This window comes from Ochotona princeps, chromosome 10, assembly GCF_030435755.1.
Source record: "Ochotona princeps isolate mOchPri1 chromosome 10, mOchPri1.hap1, whole genome shotgun sequence".
Lineage (NCBI taxonomy): Eukaryota > Metazoa > Chordata > Mammalia > Lagomorpha > Ochotonidae > Ochotona > Ochotona princeps.
In genome coordinates, this window is record NC_080841.1 from 43,631,971 (window position 1) to 43,659,563 (window position 27,593).

Here is a 27,593-nt window from a genome sequence, read left to right on the forward strand (position 1 = left end):
GACTGATGACAGATGTAAGCAGTGAGTTTTGTTTAGACACAGAGTCATAGATCAGGCAGATTCCTAGAAAAGGGCAAACTGCAGGATTAACTGTGTATCAGAATAGTAATAATGAAACAAGACGGCCCGATTATTCTGGAAAATAGTTTTAAAATTCCCACTGAATATTCTGTCTGGTTTTAAGAAATTCCTTAGAAAACTTCCTGGTTCTGTTTTGTGTTGAAATAATTAAGTGATAAGATGAATATATAAATATTAAGTTATATGATTCCTTTATTATTTGACTTCTTTATTACTTTTCAGCACTTTCATGAATTTTTTTTAATCCTTTATTTTAACTTTCTTTGGGGGTTTTTCTTTTCCTACCTAGATCTACACTCTCACTACAACTTTTTTTAAAATCCTATATATTTTTTATCATTATAGCTTTTAAAATCACAGTGTGCCTTAAAAAAACCTACCACCAATAAATTTATTTCACATAATAGAAAACTTAAACAAGGGAATGGAATTAAATTACACTTTAGGTTTGTCAAAAATCAGGAAGTGGTGAATTAAAGAACAGAAAAATGAACTGTCTGTTAAACAGAGTAATAATATTAAAATAATAATAGATGGCATTTCAAGGTCTAGTTATTTAACACAGAGAAGAACAACTGACCAGGGACTAAAAAGTCTCAATAAAATAGTACCCGTGGAGAGGAAGAACAAAGCAGAGGTTGAGACCAGTAATAAAAACATGCTGTCAGACAAATATTTTAAAACTTAAATGAGGCAGGTCTGACGCGATAGCTACTGGCTAAATCCTCGCCTTGTATTAGCCGGGCTCCCACATGGGTGCCAGTTCATGTCCTGGTTGCTCCAGTTACTATGCAGCTCCCTGCTTGTAGCCTGGGAAAGCAGTGGAAGATGACCCAAAGCCTTGGGACCCTGTACCCACGTGGGAGACCCAGAAGAAACTCCTGGCTCCTGGCTTCGGATCGGCTCAGTTCTGCCCACTGCAGCCACTTGATGAGTGAACCAGCGGATGGAAGATCTGTCTCTCCTTCTTGTTGTAAATCTGCCTTTCCAATAAAAAAAAAAATAATAAATCTTAACAAAAACTTAATGAGGTGCCTGATGAATCTTACAAGAATAAAAGACAATCAGAGGATAAATTGTAAGCTATAACTTCACTGCATTTCTAAACTAGGAAATGTTCTTTTCCCTTACGTAACTATCAATTATAGCACTATCCAAGTGCTCCGTTTTATTCACAAAAGCATACTTTAGAAGCAAAATAAACAAATATAAATTGGAAAAAATAGTGCCCCGAAAAATCAATATTTTCACATTTCTGTAAGAAAGAGCTAGACTAGCATGATTACCAGTGCTAATTAGCTTAAAATTAAGTATTAGTGGGCCAAGAATTTTAATTCCCAAGTGTGGCAATTGGTATGCCTGGATTCAAGTTCTGCTTTCACTTCTGAACGCAGTGGCTTCCACTTACTGCAGACTCTTGAAGGCTGCAGGTGCAGTCTCAATTACTTGAATACCTGACATGCCTGTAGAAGACGCAGACGGACTTCTGGGGTCCTAGTTGCAGACTGGTTCAGCAGACATTTTGGGAGTGAACCAGTAGATGAATGAAAACTTTCTGAATAAATTTAAAATTAGGCTTTATATGTTGAAACACATTTACTATAGGCTTACTAACAACTCCATTTCAAATATCTTGAATAAAAATTAAAACTACTGGAAAATAAGCAGCATGAGCATAAAATTACAACTAACATAAGATTATAAAGTATTACTGAATTCCTCCTTGATGTACCATTTCAAAATATCAGTTTACTCCTCGAGGTAATTTCTTAAAGGGATACCTTAATTAGGTCAACAAATCTGAGGGTTTTAAAATGCTTAAAGTACTTTCCTTAGTTAACCTAAATACATGTACGCCCTTTTTTTCAGCTATTATGGTCACTGGTGTACACAACAAGGGCTTTCCCACATTCTTCACTTAGCTTTAAGTATCACACATTAAATTAAGACATTAGACATTCTGATATGGTTTCTCTACTGCAGAGAATAGCAATTATGGGCAGCAAGTATATAGAGAAACAACCTAACTGCTAAATATCTAGATTTCTATCCAAGCCTATCTGCCTTTTACAATGAGTTATGGTTACAGACAATATAGCTGTAGAAGAGAAAGTTAGCCTACATGGTTGGTCTACAAATAAATTAAACATTTTGCAACTTTTTCGTAGAAACAACATTTTATGAGAGAATGTGAAAACCTGAGTAGACTGGTTTATTGATTAAAAAAAAAAAAAGATTATTCAGCCTGCCTTGGACTGAACCTTGTAAACTATGATGAGAAGAATTAGTTGTTTTCTTCATGAGCACAAAATTTGCTACACCAGAGGCTTACTAAATTCTTTTATAACAACTATTCAAACAATAAAAAGGTACTGCAACAAATATTAAAAGCAAATATTGAGTTAGAAAATTAAAACCGTGGGTGGAATTGTGGCACTGTAGGTAAAGCCATCACATGCAATGCCAGCATCCCAGATGAGCACCAGTTTGAGTTCAGCCTGCTCCACTTCTCATCCAGCTCCCTGCTGGTACCATAGGAAAAGCAGCAGAAGACAGCTCAAGTCCTTGGGCCCCCTGCCACCCATATGGGAGACCTGGATGAAACTCCTGACTCCTGGGTTCCGCCGGCCCAGTCCTGGCTGTTGAAGCCATTTGGGAGAATGAACAGTGGATGCAGTTTTGTCTTTTTCTGTCTCTCCTTCTTGCTCTGTAACTCTGCCTTTCAAATAAACAAATCTTTAAAAACAAACAAAATTAAAACTGATTAGCCTATACTTTTCAGTCTAGTTATTGGTGAATTATAATTAATGCTATAGATGGAATATAGACAAGAATATGATACTCATTTAAAGTACTAAGGAAGGTATTTTCAAAGTATACATATGATTTATTTTAGTTCTACTGAAATTTAATATTCAATTAATAGAAAAAAAGAGAACATATCCATAACTAACTTATTTGACCTCTGAAGGTCTTGGATGCTCCTGGTTCTATATAAAATGAAGCAACTAGATGCAAAATCTCTAAAGTCAAACTTTGTATGAGACTCCAAGAATTATTATGTACACCTAGACATATTCATTAGACAAAAACCTCGTGTATCTTTATGAGAGGTAAGGTACCTGGCAGTGGATATGCAGCAACAAATGTAACAAACACAATTCCTGCTCACAAGGAGCTGACAGTTTAACAGAGGACACACTAAACAGAAGTCACGAAATAACATTACAAACCTGAAACCTTCTAAAATAAGTCACAATGTATTTGGTTTGCTTTTTAAAAATATTATATTAAAATACTGATATTCAGCTATAAGAAACCATTCAGAGACCATGAAAAATTTGCTCTCATCAGAGAAATATAGGAGTTCTATAATTAAAGCTTTATGCTTTATTTTTGTTGGATATACTGATAAATCATCTAAGAAATCATTAAGCAATAATAAAAACAAAAAAGAACCTTAGTCAACCATATATTCTATAAAAGTTAATATGCCCATTTCAATTGAGATTTTGGTTCTTCTGAAACCCAATTTTCAAAGCAATAGTGATAGTAAGCAAATGTCTATACCCTGAAAGAATAGTCTCAGAGATATTTTAGTAAGTAAAATAATTTACATGCAAAATAAAGATATTTTAAAACTAATTTCATAGCTAAACTAAACTGACATAATACTTAAAAATCACTTAAGATATATGAAATATAAAAGATGAAGCCTAAAATTTTCATGACTAATCATTAAGATAGCAAAATTATCTGTATTTTATGTATAATAAAGACATTTAATAATTGCTGAATAATACACATGTAAAATCCTGTTTCTATACATAAAAGTCTAATGTAGGGAAAAAATGAATTTTTTAAAATGTCACATCTACAATAATTAAGACTACATTAATAATGAGATTTCCCCTCCATAATTAAGAAAATATATTTTAAAAGGGAAAATACCAAGTCATGATGAAAATAGCTTAGTTATCAATACCAAATTTCATAGGCAATTTTCTTAATATTTATCTACTATATAAAGTTTATGCAAAAATAAAAGTTTACACATACTTTTAATATTATGGAACATCTAAAGCAAGACTTGTGAAGAGACCTATTGAACACAATTTCATGCTTTCAATAATGCATCTAAAATATCCTAAAATATATACTACTCAAAAACTACCTAAGCATATTACTAGCATTTCATATTTCCATTTCATACAACAATGTTAATTCCACATCGAAAACAAAATAGTAATTAACAATATGAATAGAAATCTGAATATTATATCATAGTCATATTTAAGATGTCTTGACACAAGCAGCTCAACAGGGTGGTACAGTAACTATGTATGTAGGTTTTCCTAGGAAATATAAATGTGTAAAATTAAAATATAGGTCTTTAGGCAGAAGTGACATGTAATACTAACAATGTATCATAGAACATTTTACCAAGCACATAAAGACCACAGCAAACCATTAACAACCATGCCACTAATTGTATTTTGTGACACAAACATTCAAACACCCAAAAAGTTTACTTTGTTAATATATGAGAAATTTAGGGAACTTGCTCACATTTAAACAAAGATATTGATGTGTCTGGCATTTAACTAAATAATGAAATGAAACATGTCCAAGTTCATCTCCTGCATTAAATGTACCTGCCAATCTACAACAACTACTGAATGTAACAAATTCAAGCTTATTAGTATTTTCAGCTGAATACATACACAAACTTAAGTCTATGGAATGCAATAAATAATTGAACTGTTATCATTATTCATGAAAGAAATGTTTACTATCATTTGTCTCCAAAACCTACTAAAAAAAGTTTGTCAATATTTACTTGCAAAATCTTGTCAAATAATCTTCATTTTCTATGCCGCTAGCTTGCTTTGTATAAAAATGCAGCAACTTCCAAGGGTTATTTCACTTTCTTTTTATCATCACCAGGATAATTATTTCAAGGCATGTGAACAGAAAACCTTTGCACTCTTTCACCAAAATTAATAAATGCAATGATCTACACAATGAAAGTGTATCAGGGATCCAATTACACGGAAGTAAAAGAACATATGAAGAACATAGATCATTCTTTAGAAGAAAGGAATAGACAAGTTAAACTGAAAAGTGATGCTTAAAATTTAAATCAAATATTTACTTCAAATTCAGAGTTAGAGAGGAAAATATGGGAAAAGAGAGAGATCTTGCATCCTCTGGTTCATGCCCTACATGGCCGCAGTAGCCAGGGCTGACCCAGGAATTTCAGGTTCCCATGTAGGTGGCAGGGGCTCAGGAACTTGTGCCATCTTCTCCTGCATCTCCCAGGCCATGAGCAGAGAACTGGTTGGGAAGTGAAGCAACCAGGACTAGAACTGATGTCCTTATGGGATACTCGCGTTACAACTGGCAGCTTTACCTGCTACAACACAAACATCAGTCCCTAACACTGGAAAATTTTAAAGGTGGTAAAGAGCAGAAATCACAGGAAATATTTCCAATAAAATTCATTCAAGTCCCAGCTCCATTTTGGTTGCTAACCAGGAGACAAGCTGTTTATGACCAAAGAGGGTCACAAAAATGATTGACTATCATGTTTCATATACCAATATGAACTTAATAGATCAAAAACCTAAATGATACAGTCAAAACTAGTAAGTTCTTAGAAGAAAACAGAAAGATTTTTCACAGCACTAGATTTGGTAATGTGCTCTTGGATATAACAATAAAAGCAAAGATAAACAAATTAGATGTAAGAAAGTTAATAATTTTACATATCAAAGGAGACAATAAAGAATTTGGAAATATGGAATGGGAAAAAATATTTGAAAATCACATATCTGATAGGGATTAATAGTCAATCTGATAAGGGTTTCAGTCATGCGCAGGATCCAGGATGATGGCTCAATTGGTTAACCCTCTACCTGCAAGTGCCAGAATCCCATATGGACCCTAGTTCCTGTCCTAGTCAGCTTCCTGTTTGTGGCCTAGAAAAACAAAGGAGGATGGCTCAAGTCCTTGGGACCTGTGCCCAGGTGGAAGACCCAGAAGCTCCTGGCTCAAGATCAGCTCACCTCTGGCCATTGAGGACATCTGGGGAGTGATCCAGGAATGAAGATCTTTCTGTCTCTCTCCTCCTCTCTATAAATCTGCCTTTACAATAAAAACTAAAACAAACAAAAAAGTCATCTTCACATTGAGAAAAATAATCAGAATCTATAGGAGCATGGGAAAGGGCTCATGTCTCTGATTAGGAAACAAAACAGTGTGGCAATTACAAGACTGGTTTTAAAATTCAGTATGATAATGGCTAACGGCAAGGCAATGAAAACTGTACCAAAAGATAAAGGGAAGTGGACATCTCTACTCTGAAGATACAAGTCAAGTCTAGAAGTTTTCTTATTTTCTTTCAGTCTCTGAATTAGCTGAGTGTGGATGGAGACAGATGTTATAGATATGAAAAGAAAACAGTAAAATAAAAAGTAATTTCCATTACAAATGAAGGAAAGTGAATGGAAGAAGGATCTACTTGAGGTCTACAGCCATGAATTTAAAAGTATTTTGGCAATGAATCTACCTCTGGGGAAAAAAAAGTAAATAAGTAAAATAAGAGCCTTCTGTGTAGTTGGATTTTTTTTTTCTTCTTTTTTTTAAATTCCAGCCAGGATCTAATGTCCAGGCAAAGAATGAAAAGGCGTACAGAAGTTCTTATGCTTTTGACAGGAGAGTACTACAAAGCTACAAGTGAGCAAAAGAGCTGGGAGACAAAAGCAACAATTGGTTCAAAGAATGTAAGCAACATATAGAGAGGATTGATGGTATAATTCAGCTGAAGCTGAAGTATATGTAACAGGAACCATTTCTTACTATATTGAGTGCTAAATACATAGATGCTCATACAGTAGATGTTCATCTTACATTTGTCAGAAGAATAAAAGTACTGTGATTAAATTAAAAAAAGGTAACTGAATGTTGGCAATAAGTGGGACTGAACTCATTTATGAAAGCTTTTTACTAGGCTATTTTCCTCTCTGGAGCTCTCCTTCTAAAGAGATCAATTTGCTTGGAGAAATAAGATACTTTAAAACATAATACATTTTTATTTCAAATCACAGACTTAATAATTTATTTTCAGTCTTCTATAATTTCTACATACAAAACAGAACTACTGTCAGCTATTTACAAGTTTTACAGTTGACGTTTTAAATATTTATTTATTTTAAAGAGTGAGAAAGAGAGAAAGGAAACTGACGGAAACAAGAGCCAACTGAACTTGAACCAGCACTCTAATATGCGATGTCAGAAGCACAAGTGGCAGTGTAATCTGCTGTACCATAATACCACTCACTACAGTCAACACATTGAAGTTCTTGTAAAAATTTCTCATTAATTTCATGGTATTGAAGTAAATGCAGCTAATGATCCTCATTATAGAAAACACTGTTCTAGGGCCAGCACAGTGGCTCAACAGCCTATTCTCCAGCTTCACCCACCAGCATACCATATGGGCACTGGTTCTAGTCCCAACCGCTCCACTTCCGATCTAACTCCTTGCTTATGGCCTGGGAAAGCAGGAGAGGATGGTCTAGATCCTTGGGCTCCAGCACCCATGTGGAAGACCTGGAAGAAGATTCTGGCTCCAAATTTGCTCAGCTCTGGCCATTGAGGCCATTTGGAGAATGACCTAGTAGATGGAAGATCTTTGTCTCTCCTTCTCTCTGTAAATCTGCCTTTCCAATACAAATAAATCTTAAGAAAGAGAGTAAAAGGAAGAAAGAAAGGAAGAAAGGAAGGAAGGAAGGAAGGAAGGAAGGAAGGAAGGAAGGAAGGAAGGAAGGAAGGAAGGAAATATAGTTTTAAACAAATTCCCAATTCTTTGACTTTGGAGAGACAAATTGGAAATGAAGGGAGAAAATTCAATCAGTATCAATAATACTATAGTCAAATCCTGATATATCTTAAATCACAAGCCACATAACCAAGAAAGTTCCCAATATATTCAACTGCTACCGATCAAAAGTTAAACTCAGGGCCCAGCATGATGGCCCAACGGTTAAATCCTCACCTAGCATGTGCCGGGATCCCATATGGATGGGATTCATGTCCCAGCTGCTCCATTTCCTACCCAGTATCCTGTTAATATCCTGGAAAAGCAGTGGAGGACGGCTCAAAGCTTTGAGACCCTGCAGCCACTTGGGAGACCTGAAGGAAACTAATGGTGGAAGGAAAATCTTTCTGTATCTCCTTCTCTTTGTGTATCTGTCTTTCCAGTAAAAAAAAAATACATAATCCTAAAAAAAAAAATCAATCTTGCAGTTATGACACGACTAAAAGCTTTTTTTTTCAGTTAGATAATGATACTAAGAATGCCTCAAATACAAATAACACAAATTTCCAAAAATACAAATTTTCCTGAATAAAACAAAGAAAACATACGTAAAGAAAAAGTAATTTAAAAAAAACCTAAAAACTGAATCTGTAGCTTGCCTTAGATCCCTAAGTCACTAGTAGCCAAAAAGTCATTATAGATAGGCAAATTTGTTTACATTTCCATAAACACTGCTTAGAAAACACAAACTTCTGAGTGATCTGAGTAAGGCTACAACATAGTAGCTATTAACACCAGATAAGAACCTCACAAAATAGTGACAGTTTTGTAAGAAATCTTGAGTTTTAAATCCTTGCCTACATTGATGGAAAGAAATGCTGACTTAAGACTTTATTTGGCCTGGCACCATGGCCTAGTGGCTAAAGTCCTTGCCTTGAACGTGCCGAGATCCCATATGGGCACCAGTTCTAATCCCGGCAGCTCCACTTCCCATCCAGTTCCCTGCTTGTGGCCTAGGAAAGCAGTCGAGGACGGCCAAAGCCTTGGGACCCTGGACCTGTGTGGGAGACCTGGAGGAAGTTCCTGGCTCCTGGCTTCAGATAGGCGCAGCACCAGCTGTTGTGGTCACTTGGGGAGTGAATCATTGGACAGAACATATTTCTCTCTATCTCTCCTCCTCTCTCTCTTTATATATCTAACGTTGCAATAAAAAATAAATAAATCTTTAAAAAAAGAGAAAAAAGAAAAGACTTTATTGCAGCAATGTTGTTTAAAACAGGAAGAGGGAGTCAGATAATTGGCTTATACATGTGAAGAAGCTCAGATTTTATTTATATTTTCCAGTGATTTTTCTATTTTGATTTCTCTATCAATCTACATGAATTACATAAAATATCAATCATGCAGACCTCAGTTTTCCAGACACTAAGTATATCTTCTTCAAACTGAAACTATTCAGTACGAAACCACTAAGGGAGGTATTTACACACTAAAAACTACATACTTTTAGTATGGCACTATGATCTTTCTTTTTTTAAAAAGATTTATTTATTTTTATTGGAAAGCCGGATACACAGAGAGGAGGAGAGATAGAGAGGAAGATCTTCCATCCGATGATTTACTCCCCAAGTGAGCCGCAATGGCCAGTGCTGAGCCAATCCGAAGCCGGGAACCTGGAACCTCTTCCGGGTCTCCCACTTGGGTGCAGGGTCCCAATGCACTGGGCCGTCCTCTCCTGCTTTCCTAGGCCACAAGCAGGGAGCTGGATGGGAAGTGGAGCAGCCGGGATCAGAACCGGCGGCCCACATGGGATCCCGGGGCGTTCAAGGCGAGGACTTTAGCCGCTAGGCCACGCCGCCAGGCCCTGGCTCTATGATCTTAATGTGACTACTATCAAGTCTATAACCTGTTATTAAGTTTAAAACCAGAAAAGTATTTTAGAAGTGTTTTTACGTAATAAAAAACACTAGCTAAAACTCAAGTTACCTCACATTCCATCCGCAGTAATGCACCAAGTAAAGGACCTCTCCACCTTCGACATCAGAATCTTTAATACTAGCTTCATACATTTTTTGATTTTTCCCTCGTCCATACCGCACTTGGACTTTCATGCCTGGTGGATAGCATTCAAACTCCTCTTCCTCATTGTTGACATCATCATCTTCATCCTCTTCTTCTTCCTCCTCCTCCTCCTCTTCTGCTTCTTCATCATCTTCATCTTCCTCTTTATTCATTTCGTCTCTTGAAAGGTTTAAAAAATTGCAGAGTTAATAAAAGACACTTCATAAGCTTTTTAGTTCCAAACCACATATATTGATAAAAATTGTGGCTGTGATTGTTCCAGGAATAGCAGGTTCCAAGTGTATGGAATTGAGTTTCAGTTTAATACTAAAAACTGTGTGAGATGACCACGGTTACAGAAAGTCACATTTACAGAAAAATGAAGATTAGAAAATAAGTACATTAAAAGAAAAATTCCAAACTCAGAAGAATGAAAGTTGTGCTGAATAGTAAGAAACTAGTACGGCCAACTGGAACAATTGTGTTTTGTTTGAAAAAGTGCTTTACATCTCTGTTGACAAAAATAATAATATATGTCATTACCACTTTCTAACTAAAATTGTTTTTCTTTGAAGGAATTCTAGCTTCAAGATGCTTAAAATAAAAATTATTAACAGATCTCTACTCTTAAAAACTCTAAAACATGCTGCAACCAAATTTTAAACGTTCTCTCAAAGCATTACTTTAACTTGCGCAAGGATATTCTGTCACAGGTACAACAACAGTGCATCATGTTTGTTTATCTTATCCTTCTAGACTTAATAATCTATTTTCCTTCATCACATATCTACTGCATATTTTTCCACAAACACCCAACACTACATAAGAGGTCAAGTCCAAATACATGAAACTGAAAATCTGACTTATTCTAGAAGCATTTTAGCTATTTTTAGTCAACATCAAGGACTTCTAATATTTAGTATTTGTATTCTTTTCATATAGTTATAAATCTGTATTAAATAAGTTGGAGAAAAAGCTCTCTTTTAGTTGCTAGATTTATAAAAACTACAATCAAACATATCCATAGACCCAAGACTACAATCAGTTTTCATCTGCTCTGCAGTATATTTGTACTTACTACAACAGTTTTTTCTCAGAAAGAACCTGTTACAGGTAACAAGTGAATAAACAACATAAAACAGAACCAAAAATGCAGCTTAGTAATTAGATATAAAACGGATATACTATTTGTATAAAAAGCCTTCCTCCATAGATAATCAAGGTTTTCCTTCTTGCATGAAACCTGTTTTACTGATGACATACTTTGGCATTCCTCATTAGGCATACAAGCAACAAAAATAAGGTAAGAAACACTAAGACACCATCACATTCTTCTGTCTTTGGACATTACAGAAGGTGGATGAAGGGAGGTCAAGTAAAAAATACAAAGAAGTACCAACTGTGTTAATAGTATCTGAAATAATGTCACAAAATCTACAATGCTTACTTGTATTTTAAAGTCTCAGTGACAGTCAAAGGAAGAGGTATTTAATGCCTGTGCCAAATGTTTGGCCTAGCAGTTAAGCCTTTGGTTAGAAAACCTGCCTCTCTTATAAGGGTGCCTACATTTAAGGCCCAGTTCCACTCTTGATTCCAACTTCCTGCTAACATGCAGTGTGGGAGGCAGCAGGCGATGTGTGAGTTCCAGCCTCCAGCTTCACCTGGCTGAACCCTGCAACTGTGGGCATCTGAGGAACGAATCAGTATATGCAGGTATCTTTTCCCCCCTACATCCTGGACTGCCACCTTCAAGCTTCTCAAATAAATCTTTAAAGCTAAAATCTAAATTAAAATCAGATGAATTTTATGATAATATCTTAAGAAATTAGTAGAAATGGTGCCACTGGTGATAAATTGTGAACACGTTAAAATGTTATGTTTAAGAATTTTTTGAACAAATACTACTTATTTAAGTTACAAAATCATATTCTTGTGTGTCAGTAAGAAATTATATTCTTGTATGTCATGGTAACGAGATTTATCATACATCTCAGAATCATCATAAAGAGAAGAAAAATAAAGAATAAAAAGTCTGTATTTAAAAAAATGAAAATAAATTGTATCTTATATCACATCATAAATAGAATACACCTGTAAAATGGCAATAATAACAAAACCATACTTTAAAAGTAGTAGTCAGGAACAAATTTTCATTCAAACTAGAATAAAAACCTAATATACTTTAATAAAACAAAAGCAACTCAAAATAAAACTGCATGTAATGTCAACCTCAGAGACAAACCAAATGAAATTCACTGACATGATACACTGAAGAATAAACAAATAAACAACATAATTACTGGCAATAAACCAAGGAAACCTATCCTATATTTTTTTAAACAAAAAATCAGTGGTAAATTCAGAAGGCCATATGCTAAATGAGATGCAAGACAGATTGCTAAGAAAGACATTCTCTGAAACCATAAAATGCAACCAACACATTGATTCAAAAACTAAGTCAATGCATGTACTACATAGTTTATAAGCATATACACACATAAAATAATATATGTGTTTAAGCTGGTTGTCTTTTAGAAAACTACGCTTTGGAAAACCAAATATATCTGAATTTAAAGAAATACCAAGTCCTTCAATTTGGATGTTATACCTCTTACAAAGAAACAAACTATTATGGGTCAGACACTGAGTCAGGCATTTTACCTATTGACTTTTTAAATCTCCCATACCTTATAACTTAAAACAGCTGCATATTAATCCTTTGCAATTATAAAATTCTTTATTATATTCATAAGTCAATTACAGAGTGGCCTCTTTATCTGTAGCTTTGCATCCTTCAGTTTCATTTCCCACAGTCAAGGTTTGTCCAAAAACTCTAAGTGCTGAATTCCAGAAATAAATAATTCACAAGGCAGCTTGACAAAATCTCTCCTTGTCTACTACAATCCATCCTGGATGTGAATCAACTCCTTGTCTAGTGTGCCCAAGCTGTGTACACTAGTGGCACATCAGCTACTTGGTAGGCCTCTTGGTTATCAGATGAACTGTCACAGCCCATACCTGTATTTAAATAACTTCCCCCACTTTTTTTTCTTAAATAGTTCCATAGCATAACAGTAGTGATGCAAAGGAAGCACCCCAAATTCTAAGACACGAGTTGGCACTACATAGTAATGCTATAGGGTATCTATAAGAAACAACATAGGACAATCAAGCACTGTATTCCTGTTTCAGTTAAAGAACGTCCACGTACATGAAGTTAGTTCAGTAAGGTTACATGCCCTAAGAACAGATAATCACTTTTGCTTGTATAACTACACTCTGATGTCCACACAGTGATGAAATTGCCTGATAACACATTTCTCAATAAGGCTCCTGTTGTTACATGATTCATGAGTGTACGTATGTTGATTGTTAGTATCTGTGCTTTTAGAAATCCAATGAAGCTCTTGTAACGTATTCCCTATGAGAGATACTGTATAGATGTTTACAACATATAATGCTTTTCAAGAGTATCTACAAATCAGGGCAGTCATACTGCTTAATAATGGAGATAAATTCTTGGAAATGTGTTGTTTGGCAGTTTTGATGTTGTATGAGCATCACCGTGCTCTTACGCAAACTTAGATGGTATACCTTACTGCATACCTAGGCTATATTGTAAACTCATGGGACCACTCTCAAATGCAGTCCATGCTTCAAGACATTGTTATGTGGTGCATGCCTATAATTATAAACACCTACAATACATAAAAAGGGCATGTAGGTGAAGGTCAAACAGATTAAAACCTAAAAGTACAATTCAATCAATAATCAGAAACCCCCACCTGAACAATTAATGACAATTATTAATAATAAGTAAAATACAGATTCATCACAGTGCCCTGGCAAACAGCAGATGCCCGAAAAATATCAGCAGATCTAAACATCAGATTTGTATGAAATAAGCTGAATCCTTATTGAAGCTGAATCCTTACTAGGTTTATTACTATGTAAAATAGTCTCCAGGAAGGAGTACTGCAAATACACATTTATACACAAATAAACACAACAAAGTATGATAAATAAACATTATTACTATATTCATCTAGTAGACTAGTATATTCTTCCAGGTTTTTCTGCAAATGGCCAACAAAATTTCAGAAGAACTCAAGATTATCAAGAGATTTTAGGTAAAAACAAAACAAAACAAAACAAGTCTTTACTCAGTTGCCTGATAGTTGAAATAATCTCCAGTGCAAGGAATATGTACTTGAAATACATATTCATACACAAAGAAACATAACAAAACATAACAAAAAGTCTTACTAAATGAATATTTTGAATGTTCCTTGTTTGCATGATACGGTCACAAAATCCTGGTCACTCTTACTTAAATGGACTATCAACAATGGAGATTTTTATGTTTTTAAAACCTCAGAAACAAGATTAAGCTCCAAAGTTTACCTATGAAATCCAGGATTCCACTGGAAGTATATCAACTGCATTATTAAAAAGTTTATTATTGCAAAGTGACCAAAACAAGTAATGTTAGTAATGTAACTGTCACACAAAATGCATCTTAACAATGTTGGCCTTTAAAAAACTAATTAGTACTTTTTCCTCTAATTTTTTTGCTTAAGAAATAAACACAACTCTTGAATATATAACCAATATATCATGTACAAAACTTAGAAAAGGACATATTTCCAAATTTATATTATCTGGTCACTGAGCACAACTTAATTCAGTAAAATGTTCTTCTCTATCTAAAAATTATATGAATTTCAATGATGAGAGCAAGAATGGATCAAAAATATGATCTTTCTCGACAGATTTACATTGGTAGGGTCTCTGAAGGATGTATTTATATAATAAAGGCAAAGCATTTTTATATCAATCAGATTTAGATTCATACAAAGAACAAAACAAAAATTTTGGCTAACCAAAATTCAGTATAACCAAAAACAAATTTCTTACCCAGATTTTGCTTTTTCTTCCTCAGCTTCTACCTTTATGTTGAGAGATTCATCTACCCTAGTTGCAGAATTGTCTTCCAGATTTTCATCTTCTTCCAATTTTTTAATATTAACTTCTTTTTCCTGATCAGACTGTGTAGGTATAGATTCTAATAAATTCTTTTTACTTCCCTGGAAAAAGATCAAAGGAACTAAACCAACCAAAGTAAAAATTTTTACTATCCATGATCTTGACTGTTTAGCAAGAGAAGGAATACAACCAAAACTAACACTGAGTTGACAAAGTTATTACTTTTAAGAAACTCTGCCATTTTGAATAAACTAAACAAAAATTTCTAACAGGTATTTGGAGCACATATTATCAAAATTACATAAAAGTCACATCTGAAGGAAATGTACAAATAAAACTGTAATATTATATAATAAATTATTTGAGAGAACTTTACAGAGGATGGGGGATGTTAAAGAAGGCAAAGGACAAGTAACAATATATCTGATTTACCAGAGATGGTTTAATATTTTCCTTTCTTTCAATTTCATCTTCACTTGGCTTTTCTTCTCTCAGTATTACAGTCCTGTCTTCTTCAGTATTTATTTCTTTGACCTCTGTCTCATTCTCTTCTTTAATTTTTATTTCTTTTACATTTTCACACTCCTTACACTTGTTCACAACTTTTTCTGGCAATGCCATTTGAAATTCAATATTTGCTGACCTACAATACTCCTCAAAACCGTATAAGTATCTGGAAACACGAAATTATTTGATAAACATATTTTAGGAGGTATATCCATGTAAGATTTCAGAAAGTCATATTATCATTCTATCTATTACAAATAAAAATATCAAATGTTCATTTAAAAAATGTGTACTAAGAAGACAGTAATAATACATTGGACAACAGTTATAGTAATATCTATTAAAAGTCTTAGTAATGCACATTGCATCTATATGTCAAATATTTTAAACTTGTGAGGCATTGCATTCCTTAGTATACTTTAATCATCAGAATAATCTCAAGAGGTAGGTAGTAATCAGTAATTTTACAAATACAGAGACTGAAGCTTATTATAATAAGTAAGTGACCCAAGGGCACAGGTAAAAACTAGCAGAACCAGATTTCACAAGCAGATTCCTTTGAATCTAATGTCAAAAAAAATAATAATAAAACAAATTTTCTATTAGTTTCATCCTCCAAACTCCTACAACAGCCAAGGCTGTGCCAGGCTGAATCAAGAAACCCAGACCTCAAGCTAGGTCTTCCAAGCGGTGGCAGGAATCCAAATACTTGAGCCATCACCTGTTGCCTCACAGAGCAACCAGAGTGGTGCTAAAACTGGAGTCAGGTCTTAAACCCAGGTACTCCAATATGCAAAGAAGATGTACTAAGTGCTACACCAAATGCTCAATGCAAAAACATCAGCTTTTAAATCTCTAGTAAGTATTTTATAAATTTACTTGGCTCCAAAACACTTCTACTCCACATTTCTCATAAATCTTAATATTTGTAACACGCAGTCTAGAAAAGGCTATCATAAACTGTTAGTAAAGCTTTCTGATTACTTCAAAGAAATAGCACCAGTTATATGATAAATTCTATTCTGTTTTCTTGGTACAATACTAGTGACAACCATATCAAGCACACTAACTTACTTTTTATAAGCACATTTAACATTATATCCTGCAGCTGAATTTAAGACAGGAATCCCAAGATCTTGATAGACCTGTTTCCAAACAGCTCCACTTTCAATCTAAAGGAGGACAAAATGAAATGAAAATTCCAAAATTGAAAGGTGGATTAGTTCTCAGCTTTATGGCTAAGTTCAAGTGTGAAAGTAATAACATTTTGATGCAGAGTATAAAAATGGATATAGCATGCAAATACACACACAAACACAAATGTATATTTATATTTAGTGATTCAAATTTCAAAGAAATATCTAACCTGATACATTCTGAATTTGGCTTATAATAATCTTCAGTACTTAAACAAACTTCAGATTTACAAATGTTAAAATACTAATCCAAATTTACAAATGTTAACATATTAACCCATTTGACTTTTGAACAAACTTAATTACAGTAAATATGAAACTATCCAGGTTCCTAAATCAAAATTTCTAATGAAACAAAAATTTTAAAGGACTATTTCCCATAAAACTTAAATGCTAATAGATCAAACTCGCTCTGCTGAAATTAGTAAAAGCACTTTATTCTACAGAACATTCTCAAGTTGATGAATGTCACATATCACAGTACTTTAAAATAGTAATTTTCTGCCTTGTCCCAGGCATTAAGAAAGGATTAAGAACACAAATATATAGTCTAGTGAAAAAGAGACAGTGGTTGCAGGCCCAAGAGGTTGGATAAGTTCATGAAACCCAGTAAAGGAGTACTGGGTCTGGCCAGCCAATTTGGGACACAATGTGGTCATTGAAAAGAACACTGATGATAGCACCTCTTGTTGCCCCTACAGACATACACTGGGATTGCATGGCATTGACAAGATTGTCCCTGTAGAGTGACAGCTGCGATGGGCAGGAAGAAAATTACCAAGAAATCAAAGATAAGGTTTCTGTGAAAGTGAAAGAAACTACAATCACCTTATGCCCATGTGCATATTTGCTGGGCTGGGCCAACACTAGGAACAACAATGATTTTGTCAGAGATCTTAACTTTTCAAACTTAAAACCCCAAAGGAGGACAAGGTCAAGTTTAAAGATGGGTATAAGGTCAAGAAGATATTTTTTGCTCCATTCATTAAAACTTTGAAAAGTGAAAAGAATGTCTACCAGTACTGTTGCACTGTATCAGATACATATAGGAATTTCATATGCTAGACACACTAAACAAAGTTCAATTTTTTAAAAATTATTAAAAACGTACATATTATCAAAGGAGGCCAGTTCTACATTTCTAAACTCTATTCTCCATTTTCTTTTCCTTATCTGCTTACATTCTTACCAATAGGCAATAATTTTAGACAACAGAGAGCTGAGAAATACACATAATGAGAAAGACATCTCATGTTTGAATATACTTACATTATCAAATCCTCCAAGTTTGTGCACGAGTCTGAATAACTTAAAGAGATTCAAATTTCGATATCCAAGTACAGGTCGTTTATTAATAGGTGTACCTGTTAGAAGAAACACAAAACGTATTAAAGTTATGCTACATTTAACTTAAAATTTCAAAAGATTCAAATAATACCAGGGAATATATTTCGTGTAGAATCTAAAAGGAAAAAAATCCCTTGTGGAGCAAACACTTGGTATCTATTCCCAAGCCTTTTTCACATTTTTAAATTTCCTGATTACTGCATTTTTGGAAATTTTTAATGATTTAATTCCACTTGCAACCCTCTGGAAAGAAAGAGAATAAAATACTACATAAGGAAATTCAAACAAAACAAAGCTGTGAAAATTATTGAAATACAATTTGATAAAACTGCAGAAAATATTGAGATGATAAATATTCCACTGCTTTACTACGAAAACTGTTTTTATGGTTGCTATTTGTAATTAATTAATTTAGTACTATCCTAAGAAATAATTCTAGGACAGAGCTACAGATTTATCTCATCCACACATGCAGAAGGCTGGACAAGGACACTAAAGCCATTAGAAAGTAGTTGTGGAGACGACAAATGCAATCCATGGGGAGTACTCTGCAAAACTGTGTGCCTGACTTCATCATGTTTTATTACTCTTCTTTCATATACATTTAGTAATCACTTTTATTTCATTTTTTCATTTCTCTTAGACAAAAGTTTAAGAAACATCATACTTCTTAGGCTGAGCTTCTATTCACACCAAAAATGGTACAGGAATCACAGACATCTTACATCAAATGGTGAAAAGGTATTGTGGTGTCCATGATGAAAACAAAGGAAGACTAACAGTGCCAGCATCTACATACCAGAATTACAAAAAGGGATTTACAAGACATTAATTCCTACAGTGTTGTGGCATTTCCAAATACGAGTACAGCCAGAGCTGAGCTGATCTGAAGCCAGGAGCCAGAAGCTGCTTCTGGATCTCCCATGTGGGTGCAGGGTCCGAAGGCTTTGGGCCGTCCTCGACTGCTTTCCCAGGCCACAAGCAGGGTGCTAGACGGGAAGCGGGGCCACTGGGACATGAATTGGTGCCCATATGGGATCCTGGCGTGGGCAAGGCAAGGACTTTAGCCACTAGGCTACTCCCCTGGGCCCAAGCAATGATTTTTGAGGAAACTTTTCAATCAGGGTCTTTGTGCAGTTTCCTTTTTATATTATTATATTTTTTTATTGTAAAGTCAGACTTACAGGGAAGAGAGACAGAGAGAAAGACCTTCCATCAACTGGTAAACCTGCCAAGTGGCTGCAACAGTCAGAATTGTGCTAATTTGACACCAGGAGCCAGGAACTTCGTTTGGCTCTCCCACATGAGTGCAGTATCCCAAGACTTTGGGCCATCCTATACTACTTTCACAGTCTATAAGCAGTGAGCTGGAAGGGAAGTGGAGCAGTTGGGATATCGGTGCATGTAAGGCAAGGACTTTAGCCACTAGGCTATCACATCAGGCTCCTTTGTGCAGATTCTAAACCAGCAGTTAGATTTCCACATCACTATGGTCTCTTAATAGTACTTTGGGGCCCAGCGGGATAGCGTAGCTGCTAAAGTCCTCGCCTTGAACTCGCTGGGATCTCATATGGTCACCGGTTCTAATCCCAGCAGCCCCGCTTCCCATCTAGCTCCCTGCTTGTGACTTAGGAAAGTAGTTGAGGACGGCCCAAACTCTTGGGTTACTGCACCCACATGGGAGACCTGGAAGAAGTTCCTGGCTCCTGGCTTTGGATTGGCTCAGCTCCAGCTGTTACAGCCACTTGGGGAGGGAACCACTTGATAAAAGATCTCCCTCTCTGTCTCTCCTCTTCTCTGTATATCTGCCTTTCCAGTAAAAACAAATAAATCTTTAAAAAAAATTAGTACTGTGGACTCCCAATGGAGAAATGGGGAAGTGCCCAGACAAGTTTGTATATTTCCATGGATATAGTATCTATTTAAATGGTCTCAAATTCCTCAACCAAGTCAGACAGTGGTAATTACTGGTAATACAAAGTTTAATAAATAGAATTATTTTTAAAATGCTAATTATCTAACTGAAACATAAGACATAAGTATGAATAAAAGAGAAAAAACTCACCTCTATCTTCCATAAATTTGTACAACTGCTGAAGAAAGTTCTCCCTTTCTTCTGGAAATGGTTCTATTTCTTCCTAGCGTTAAGCATAGAAGAAAAAATATTACAACCTTTAATTAAGTGTTTTAATTATAGAATAAGATTTCCTACAAGCACTTTAATACTCATTAAGACATTTCAAAAAAGTTTTTACTAAATAATTAAATACTAAGCTATTCAAAACTATGCTGTAAGTCTAGACACGTTATGCTTTACAGAAGAATCTCAATAGCTGGACTTCCAAATACAAATTGTCATATTAAAAAAAGACACTAGCAGAACCAGCCATGAACGTTTTACCATTCTTTCAGTTAGGGTCACAGGCCCAAGAAGACCTACTCTCATTTATATTAAAACTTAGTAAGGGCTTAACAGCAAAGCTATTATTGGTCCTTAAAGAACTATACAGGCTTGAGCCCCATTAGCTGTAACTACAAGTATTCATGATATACAGCCCCACTGTATAGCATGTCAAGCTTATATAATCAGTAAAGTGGGGAACAAACTTGATCTACAATACCTGAAGATTCAGACTTATGAAAATCTTCAAGTAATAAAATAATTCCCCGATTTATCAATTACAAGGGAGGGACTAGCTTCTTGCTGCTGTGGCCAAGGGCTGTGGCCGTAGGGAGCTGGTCCTGAAGCAACCTGCAAGGAGCAGGGTAGTAGGTAAGATTGAAGAACTCACCAATTCAATGACTTTCATCCATTCGACAAACATTTAATGAGCACCTTAAAGGGTAGGCACTAGGACAGGTGCTGAATCGAATAAAAGGAAAAATAACCTATGGAGCCTGCCATTAAAGATCATGATTGTGAGTAACTGCAGAAAGTGACTGAAAATATATAGCAAAGTTTTACAGTTACTCTAGTTGAAGCAAAAATATTTCTAATAGAAAAAGTTCAATTGATAGTTCTAAATCCATCTGAACATATCACTTTTTGATTTGGAAAATCATGGGCCTAATGTTAGTGTTCCAGTGAGAACTGTTTTGTTATTTTTAAAACTAGTAAAAAGGAAGGCCAACTTTAAAACTGACACGTTGATAAATTACTAGGTTTGCTAGCAGGTCAGAGAAAAATTAATGACAAATATTTATTTGCTGATGATGTATTCACATTTATCAACTCAAACACTACCCAAGGGTGGACATTTGAAATAGTTACTGAAACACTGATTGGGATGTCAATGTACCATGTGGTTGTATCTGGGTTTCAATACTAGCTTCTGGCTGATGAACATTCTGGGAAGCAGCAAGTAATGGCTCCAGTAACTGAAATCCTGCCAATGGGTGAGACCTGGACTGAGTTTCTGGCTCCCAGCTTCAAACTGACCCAGCCCTGACTTGCCAACATTTAACAAATGAACCAGCAGTGTTACTTCTCTGTCTGTACCTGTTTCTCTACCAAATAATCTGTATGTATTAAATAAAAAAACTTAGTTCATATAGATCAGATACAAATGTAAGAAAATCTGTCCTAATGAACTGCCAAGTTTATTCCTCTTTAAAATGTGTGTTACTTAAGAAAATGTTTCAAGTAGAAATCTGATTCACTTTTACAAGATAATCCAAAAATCACTAAGCAACAAAAGTTTTGCTAATATTTGTTGATTATATGTTAAAATGTGACATACTTTGATGGACACCATTAGTAGGACTACAAGGTATGGTCCTTGCAGCCAGTGCTGCAGAGTGCCAGGTAAAGCTGCTACCTGCTATACTAGTGTCCTCACATGGCACCAGTTTGTGTCCCAGCTGCTCCACTTCCAATTTGCTTGACCTTTTTTTTTAAACATTTATTGTTACTTAGTTTTATTGGAAAAGCAAATTTACAAAGAGAACAAGAGACAGAAGGAAAGATCTTTGATCCGCTGATTCACGACCCCAGTAGCCAAAACAGCTGAAGTGGATCCAAAGCCAGGAGTCCAAAGCCTTTTTCATGTCTCCCAACTGGGTGCAAGGTCCTAGGAACTTGGGACATCATCTGGTGCTTTCCTTGCTAATGTTTTAGGAAAAGCAGTGGAAGATGGCTCCAATGTTTGGGCTTCTGTCACCCACTCATGTGGAGGCCTGAAAAAAGTTCTTGGCTTCATCATGGCCCATCATTGGTCACTGTGGCTACCTGGGGCATAAACCAACAGATGGAGACCCCCCCCACCTCTCTAACTCTTTTCAAATAAATAGATGGTTTACAGAGGTTTCCCTTTACAGAGATGGTATATATGTGGGATTTAGCAAATTGATGAGGCTACTGAAGGATGGGAAGGAAGCAAAGGGAAAAGAAACAGAGGTTGAGGTACTAGTACGTGAAAAGGCTGAGCAATAAATAAACAAGATGATACTGCAACAACATAAAGTTCAAAAGAGGGAAGATATACCAAGGGAATCAGTGAGGAAAAAGAGGCAGGGGTCGAAAGTCCTGCACTGAAACTTGACAGTAATGGAAAGTCACTCCAAGGTTTTATGCAACGTTTTGCTGGCTCATTTCAGCATTTTAAAAAGAAAGTTGTCAGAGATCAAAGCAGGGAAATATCTATACCACTGTCAATACAGATGACTAAATTATAACTTCCCAGTCTCATTTCATTAATAGTTTACTGCAGTTAAGTGGCAGAATTTCATGACTTACCTAAATACACACACTGACAATTAGTTACCTCAGTCTCCTGAACACATTCAAAGCAACTTTCTTCATAGTCAAGCATATTAGCTTTCTCTATGTCACTCTAACCTAATAACTTTATGAAGATATTCAAGAAACAGCTAAAGGTAGGTTGACATTGCCAGATTACCTGAAATAAAAGCTAAAACTTTCGGGCCTGGCGGCGTGGCCTAGCGACTAAAGTCCTCGCCTTGAACGTCCTGGATCCCATATGGCCGCCGGTTCTAATCCTGGCAGCTCCACTTCCCATCCAGCTCCCTGCTTGTGGCCTGGGAAAGCAGGAGAGGACGGCCCAAAGCTTTGGGACACTGCACCTGCATGGGAGACCTGGAAGAGGTTCCTGGTTCCTGGCTTTGGATTGGTGCGCACCTGCCCGTTGCGGCTCACTTGGGGAGTGAAACACCGGATGGAAGATCTCCCTCTCTGTCTCTCCTCCTCTCTGTGTATCTGACTTTGTAATAAAAATAAAATCTTTAAAAAAAAAAAAAGCTAAAAGTTTAGTTCTTTCATTCAAACAGATTCACAGATACTTGACTTGTGATCTAAATATATATAAACTATCCACTCATCTCTATCAGATAAAAATTAAATAGTTATCAATCTTTACTTCTCTGACTTTTGTCTTAATACTAGAAGGAAGATATATTTTATAATTTTCTAAACATTATATTCAGGGGTAAATATTTCAGTGACAGGTGGTAACATGGTGATGAAAAAGCAAGTTTAGGTAATAAGTGGATAATTTCTTAATCACTTGATAAATTAAAAGTATAGCAAGATTAGGAAACATTTTTGAGCTTGCTAACATACCTACACTTATTAGATCACATGTGTATTTTAAAGTAAGCAAGCAATTCCTTAACTAAAATGAGTACTGCAACTACAATTTTATTACGAACTATTTCTAAGACTAACAAGGTTTATGTGATTAATGGCTTTATGTCAAATCTTAACAAACATACTTTTAAAGGTATCTACTAATCTCACTTACCTCTTCTTCACTGCTGTTATCCTCCTTCTCTTTCTCATCATCTTCCTCTTCCTCTTCTTCCTCTGCTTCACTGCTTGAGCTATCTTCTTTCAATTCAGTCTTCCAGTTAGCAGGGATAGTTTTACTTTTGTGAAATTCAAGTGCCTGGTCAAAGGCTGAAAAGAGATCCAAAGTATATGAACTGGAGAAATTAAGATGACTGATTTGTCTATAATTATTAAATAAGGTAATAAAAATATTGCTGACATTTAAGTACTATCAATTAGGTACTAGGCTAGCACCTATTTTTTTTTCAACATCTTTTCTTCTTGCTACAATGTCTTTTAATGAAGTAATTCATAAGCTCTTGAGTTCTACGCAGTTTTACAGAAGGCAAAACTGGGATCACTGAAAGGTTACTTTGGTTCAAACAAATATAAGAGGAAAACCACAGTTTTCTTCTGTTGAACAGAAATTAAGTTTATCTAGTAAAACCAAATTTAATACAGAAAAAATCACTTCATATTTTCCAACAATTATTAAGTATTACTGTGTCATAAGCATACAGTGCCTGTAATAAACATTCAGTACGTAATGGCAACTATGAACATATTCTTCACAGCTCTAGTTAAACCTAAATTAAAACTAGTTTAATAACTTAAACTAGCTAGACATAATTATTCTGATTTTACAATACAGATATAAACCCTAAAACCTTGATGGCTTGAGGCAATTTATATAGCATATTACTTGATTCAGTGAATAACAGCAAAGAGGTAATAAACAACTCTTTAAAACGGCAAAAATCAAGTAACACATGGAATATTATCATACTCTTCAATCAAAACTAGTAGTCCTTGGGTTAGGGCTGTTCATTTACTTTTTTTTTAAGATTTATTTATTTTTATTACAAAGTTGGATATACAGAGAGGAAGTGAGACAGAGAGGAAGATCTTCCATCCGATGATTCACTCCCCAAGTGACCACAACAGCCGGTGCAGTGCCAATCCAAAGTCAGGAGCCAGGAACTTCCTCCAGGTCTCTCACGCAGGTGCAGAGTCCCAAGGCTTTGGGCCATCCTTGACTGCTTCCCCAGGCCACAAGCAGGGAGCTGGATGGGAAGTGGAGCTGCCGGGATTAGAACCGGCGCCCATATGGGATCCTGGTGTGTTCAAGGCCAGGACTTTAGCCGCTAGGCCACCATGTCGGGTCCCTGTTCATTTACTTTTTCAACCAATTCAAAGTTACTCTGCTTCTTTCTAGAACCCTCTCCAGTAACTAATATTTCTTCAGCAAAAGCAACAGAATATCAATTATTGATGATACATTTTCTTATCTGTTTTCTACATAACTTTAAGTGTATAGCTTCCCAGCTACTGTGAAATGAGTTGTTGTTCTATCATTTTATCCACTAAGCAAAATGCATACCCCAAACAACTGCAACAAAATTTTTAAGAGGAAAGGAACTTCACTCTTCAAAACACCTAATCATTTTTCAATTATCTGTGATCTATTTCAGGATTATCCTTACCTTGTTTTAATATAGCATCAGGCTTTGGTGCAGCATCACTTGTAATTTCATGGACATCTTTTCTTGGAACTGAAGTACTATATTATTTTTTAATTACAAAGAAAGAATAATATGACAGATTGAGTTTCCTCAATTATACAACTCAAGAAGATACTGAAAATACAGACATACTGCCATTTACAACATAAGTCATCAAAAACAGGATTGCAAAAATCATGACAAAATCAACTAGAGGATGATCCCATATTAAGAGATGTCTTATATAACTGTAATTTTAATTTGCATTTCCCTGATATTGACCATCTGTTAATGCTCTTGCTGGTTATCAAACATCATCTTCAGATGAAAAAAAAAAAGAGAGATATGTTTTATAAACACCAAAATATCCTCAAATTGATATTTGAGTCCTCTGCCCAAGCAGAATAATGAAAATGTATAAATGAAATACAAAGAATAAGAAGTTACTTGGTGTAAGATTTAGAAAGAGATTCATAAGTCACAAATACAAAATTCAATTCACGGAATTCTCCAATAGTAAAAAAGACCAGATGGCAACAACCAGGTGAGGTACTGACAAATGTTATCAGCAATTTCTGATTTTGAACTAATACCTTCTTTAACTTCCGCACCAGGTTTAGTTAAATCAACGAAAGCCTGAAAACTATCTCAGATTTTTAGCCTGCCAATTTTAAACTTCTAGTTTGAAAATTTTAAAAGGATACAAATATGTTGTATTTATATATTGTACAATGAATCCTAAAACAATAATTATAAACCCGTAATTACTGTTCCATCTATCTTCATGCCTACGTCTTCCTATCCTAATTGGACTAATGAAGGAAATCCCATAGATTATATAATTTATTTTATGGTATTTCATTATGAATCTTTGAGACCTTTTAAAAATAAATAAATATTTTTAAAAATATATAAACATACTATTATCACATATCTAAAAATCATACAAGTCAGTTTTGCAGGTTTATCAATTGACAAAATTTTATATATTTAAAGTATACAATGTAGTAATCTGCTATATATTCATGTGCAATTATCATTATACTCAAATTAACTAACACATGCATCACCTCACATAATTGCCCTTTGGAGGAAAAGAATAGAATACTTAAGATACACTCTTAGGCTTAGAGTAATTGCTCAATTGGCTAAATCCTCCTTTGTAAGGCCAGGATCCCGGATGGGCAAGAGGTTGTGTCCCAGCTGTACGAATTCCCCTCCAGCTCCCTGCTTATGTCCCAGGAAAGCAGCTGGGAATGGCCCAAAGCCCCACTGGGACCCTGCATCCACATGGGAGACCTGGTCATTGTGGCCATTTGGGAGTGAACCAGTGGAATAATAACATTCTCCATTTCTTCTACCCCTGAACAACTTTTTTAAGATTTAATTATTTATTTGAAAGGCAGTTTTAGAGAGGGAAGGGAAGATATACAGAGAGATGAAGAGCTTATCCACCAAGTGATTCCCTGTCCAAATGGCTACAACAGCAAGTGCTGGTGCAGGCCAAAGTCAGGAGTTTTACCTGGGTCTCTCATACGGGTGGCAAGGGCCCAAACACTTGGATAATTTTCCACTGCTTTCCCAAGCAAATTGGCAGGGACATGAATGAGAAGCAGATTAGCTGGGACTCCAATCAACGTCCATATGGGATACCAGCACTGTGGGCAGCAACTTTACCTCTGTGCCATAATGTTGGCAGTCCCTACCAATCCCCAACAATTTCTTAACAACATCCAGTCAATATTTATTTTAGTGTTCAAATTTCCCTGGTTATCTCAATTTTGTTAAAATTAGCTTCATATATTATTTTTAGAAGCCACACTTCAGAACCTGAAAATCAAACACCAAGCCTTCAAACATGACAGATAACTCTTCTATACTACTGATATAAAACAAGTTTCAGCACAAAACATCTGACTTCTCTAGTTAGTTTGCATTTAAGAAAAGCAAACTCCACACTAAAAGGGTTCTACATGAAATCAACTACTTTCTGCATCCTTAAAAACATCTACAGCAAGTCATTTTAATCATCAGATCACAGAGCAAGTCAATTATTGCCCAAGTATTACTACAATTACTAGATATAAGAAATAGTTGAAACTCTTAATAATAAGATAGTCAAGAACAAACCCTGAAGAAATGTTCAGGCACACTATATTAATGTTAATAAATACAATGTGACATGTGAGATATATCAAGTTTGCTTCAATAAATCCTCAGTTACTATTATATGAGCAAATGTCAAAAATAGAAAGTACTAAGAAACTAGATTAGAAATGAACAACGGGATTGTCAGGATGGCCAAG

The 27,593-nt window shown here is 35.3% G+C and overlaps 1 protein-coding gene across 9 annotated transcripts in view; it reads right to left on the reverse strand.

Moving 5' to 3' along the window:
* The window catches only part of ARID4B (AT-rich interaction domain 4B), a 118,080-nt gene that overhangs the window by 23,024 nt on the left and 67,463 nt on the right, over nt 1-27,593 (reverse strand). For 5 of the 9 annotated variants that reach the window (XM_058669368.1, XM_058669367.1, XM_058669366.1 and 2 more), the window contains exons 10-18: nt 25,270-25,346; nt 23,760-23,914; nt 20,066-20,138; nt 17,923-18,017; nt 16,532-16,629; nt 15,383-15,623; nt 14,882-15,051; nt 9,890-10,144; nt 941-1,060 (exon numbers count right to left, since the gene is read on the reverse strand). In XM_058669368.1, coding sequence (XP_058525351.1) covers nt 941-1,060; nt 9,890-10,144; nt 14,882-15,051; nt 15,383-15,623; nt 16,532-16,629; nt 17,923-18,017; nt 20,066-20,138; nt 23,760-23,914; nt 25,270-25,346 — 1,284 coding nt within the window. The remainder of the gene's footprint in view (nt 1-940; nt 1,061-9,889; nt 10,145-14,881; nt 15,052-15,382; nt 15,624-16,531; nt 16,630-17,922; nt 18,018-20,065; nt 20,139-23,759; nt 23,915-25,269; nt 25,347-27,593) is intronic. The other 4 variants (XM_058669369.1, XM_058669370.1, XM_004578525.4 and 1 more) reach the window with 4 other exon arrangements.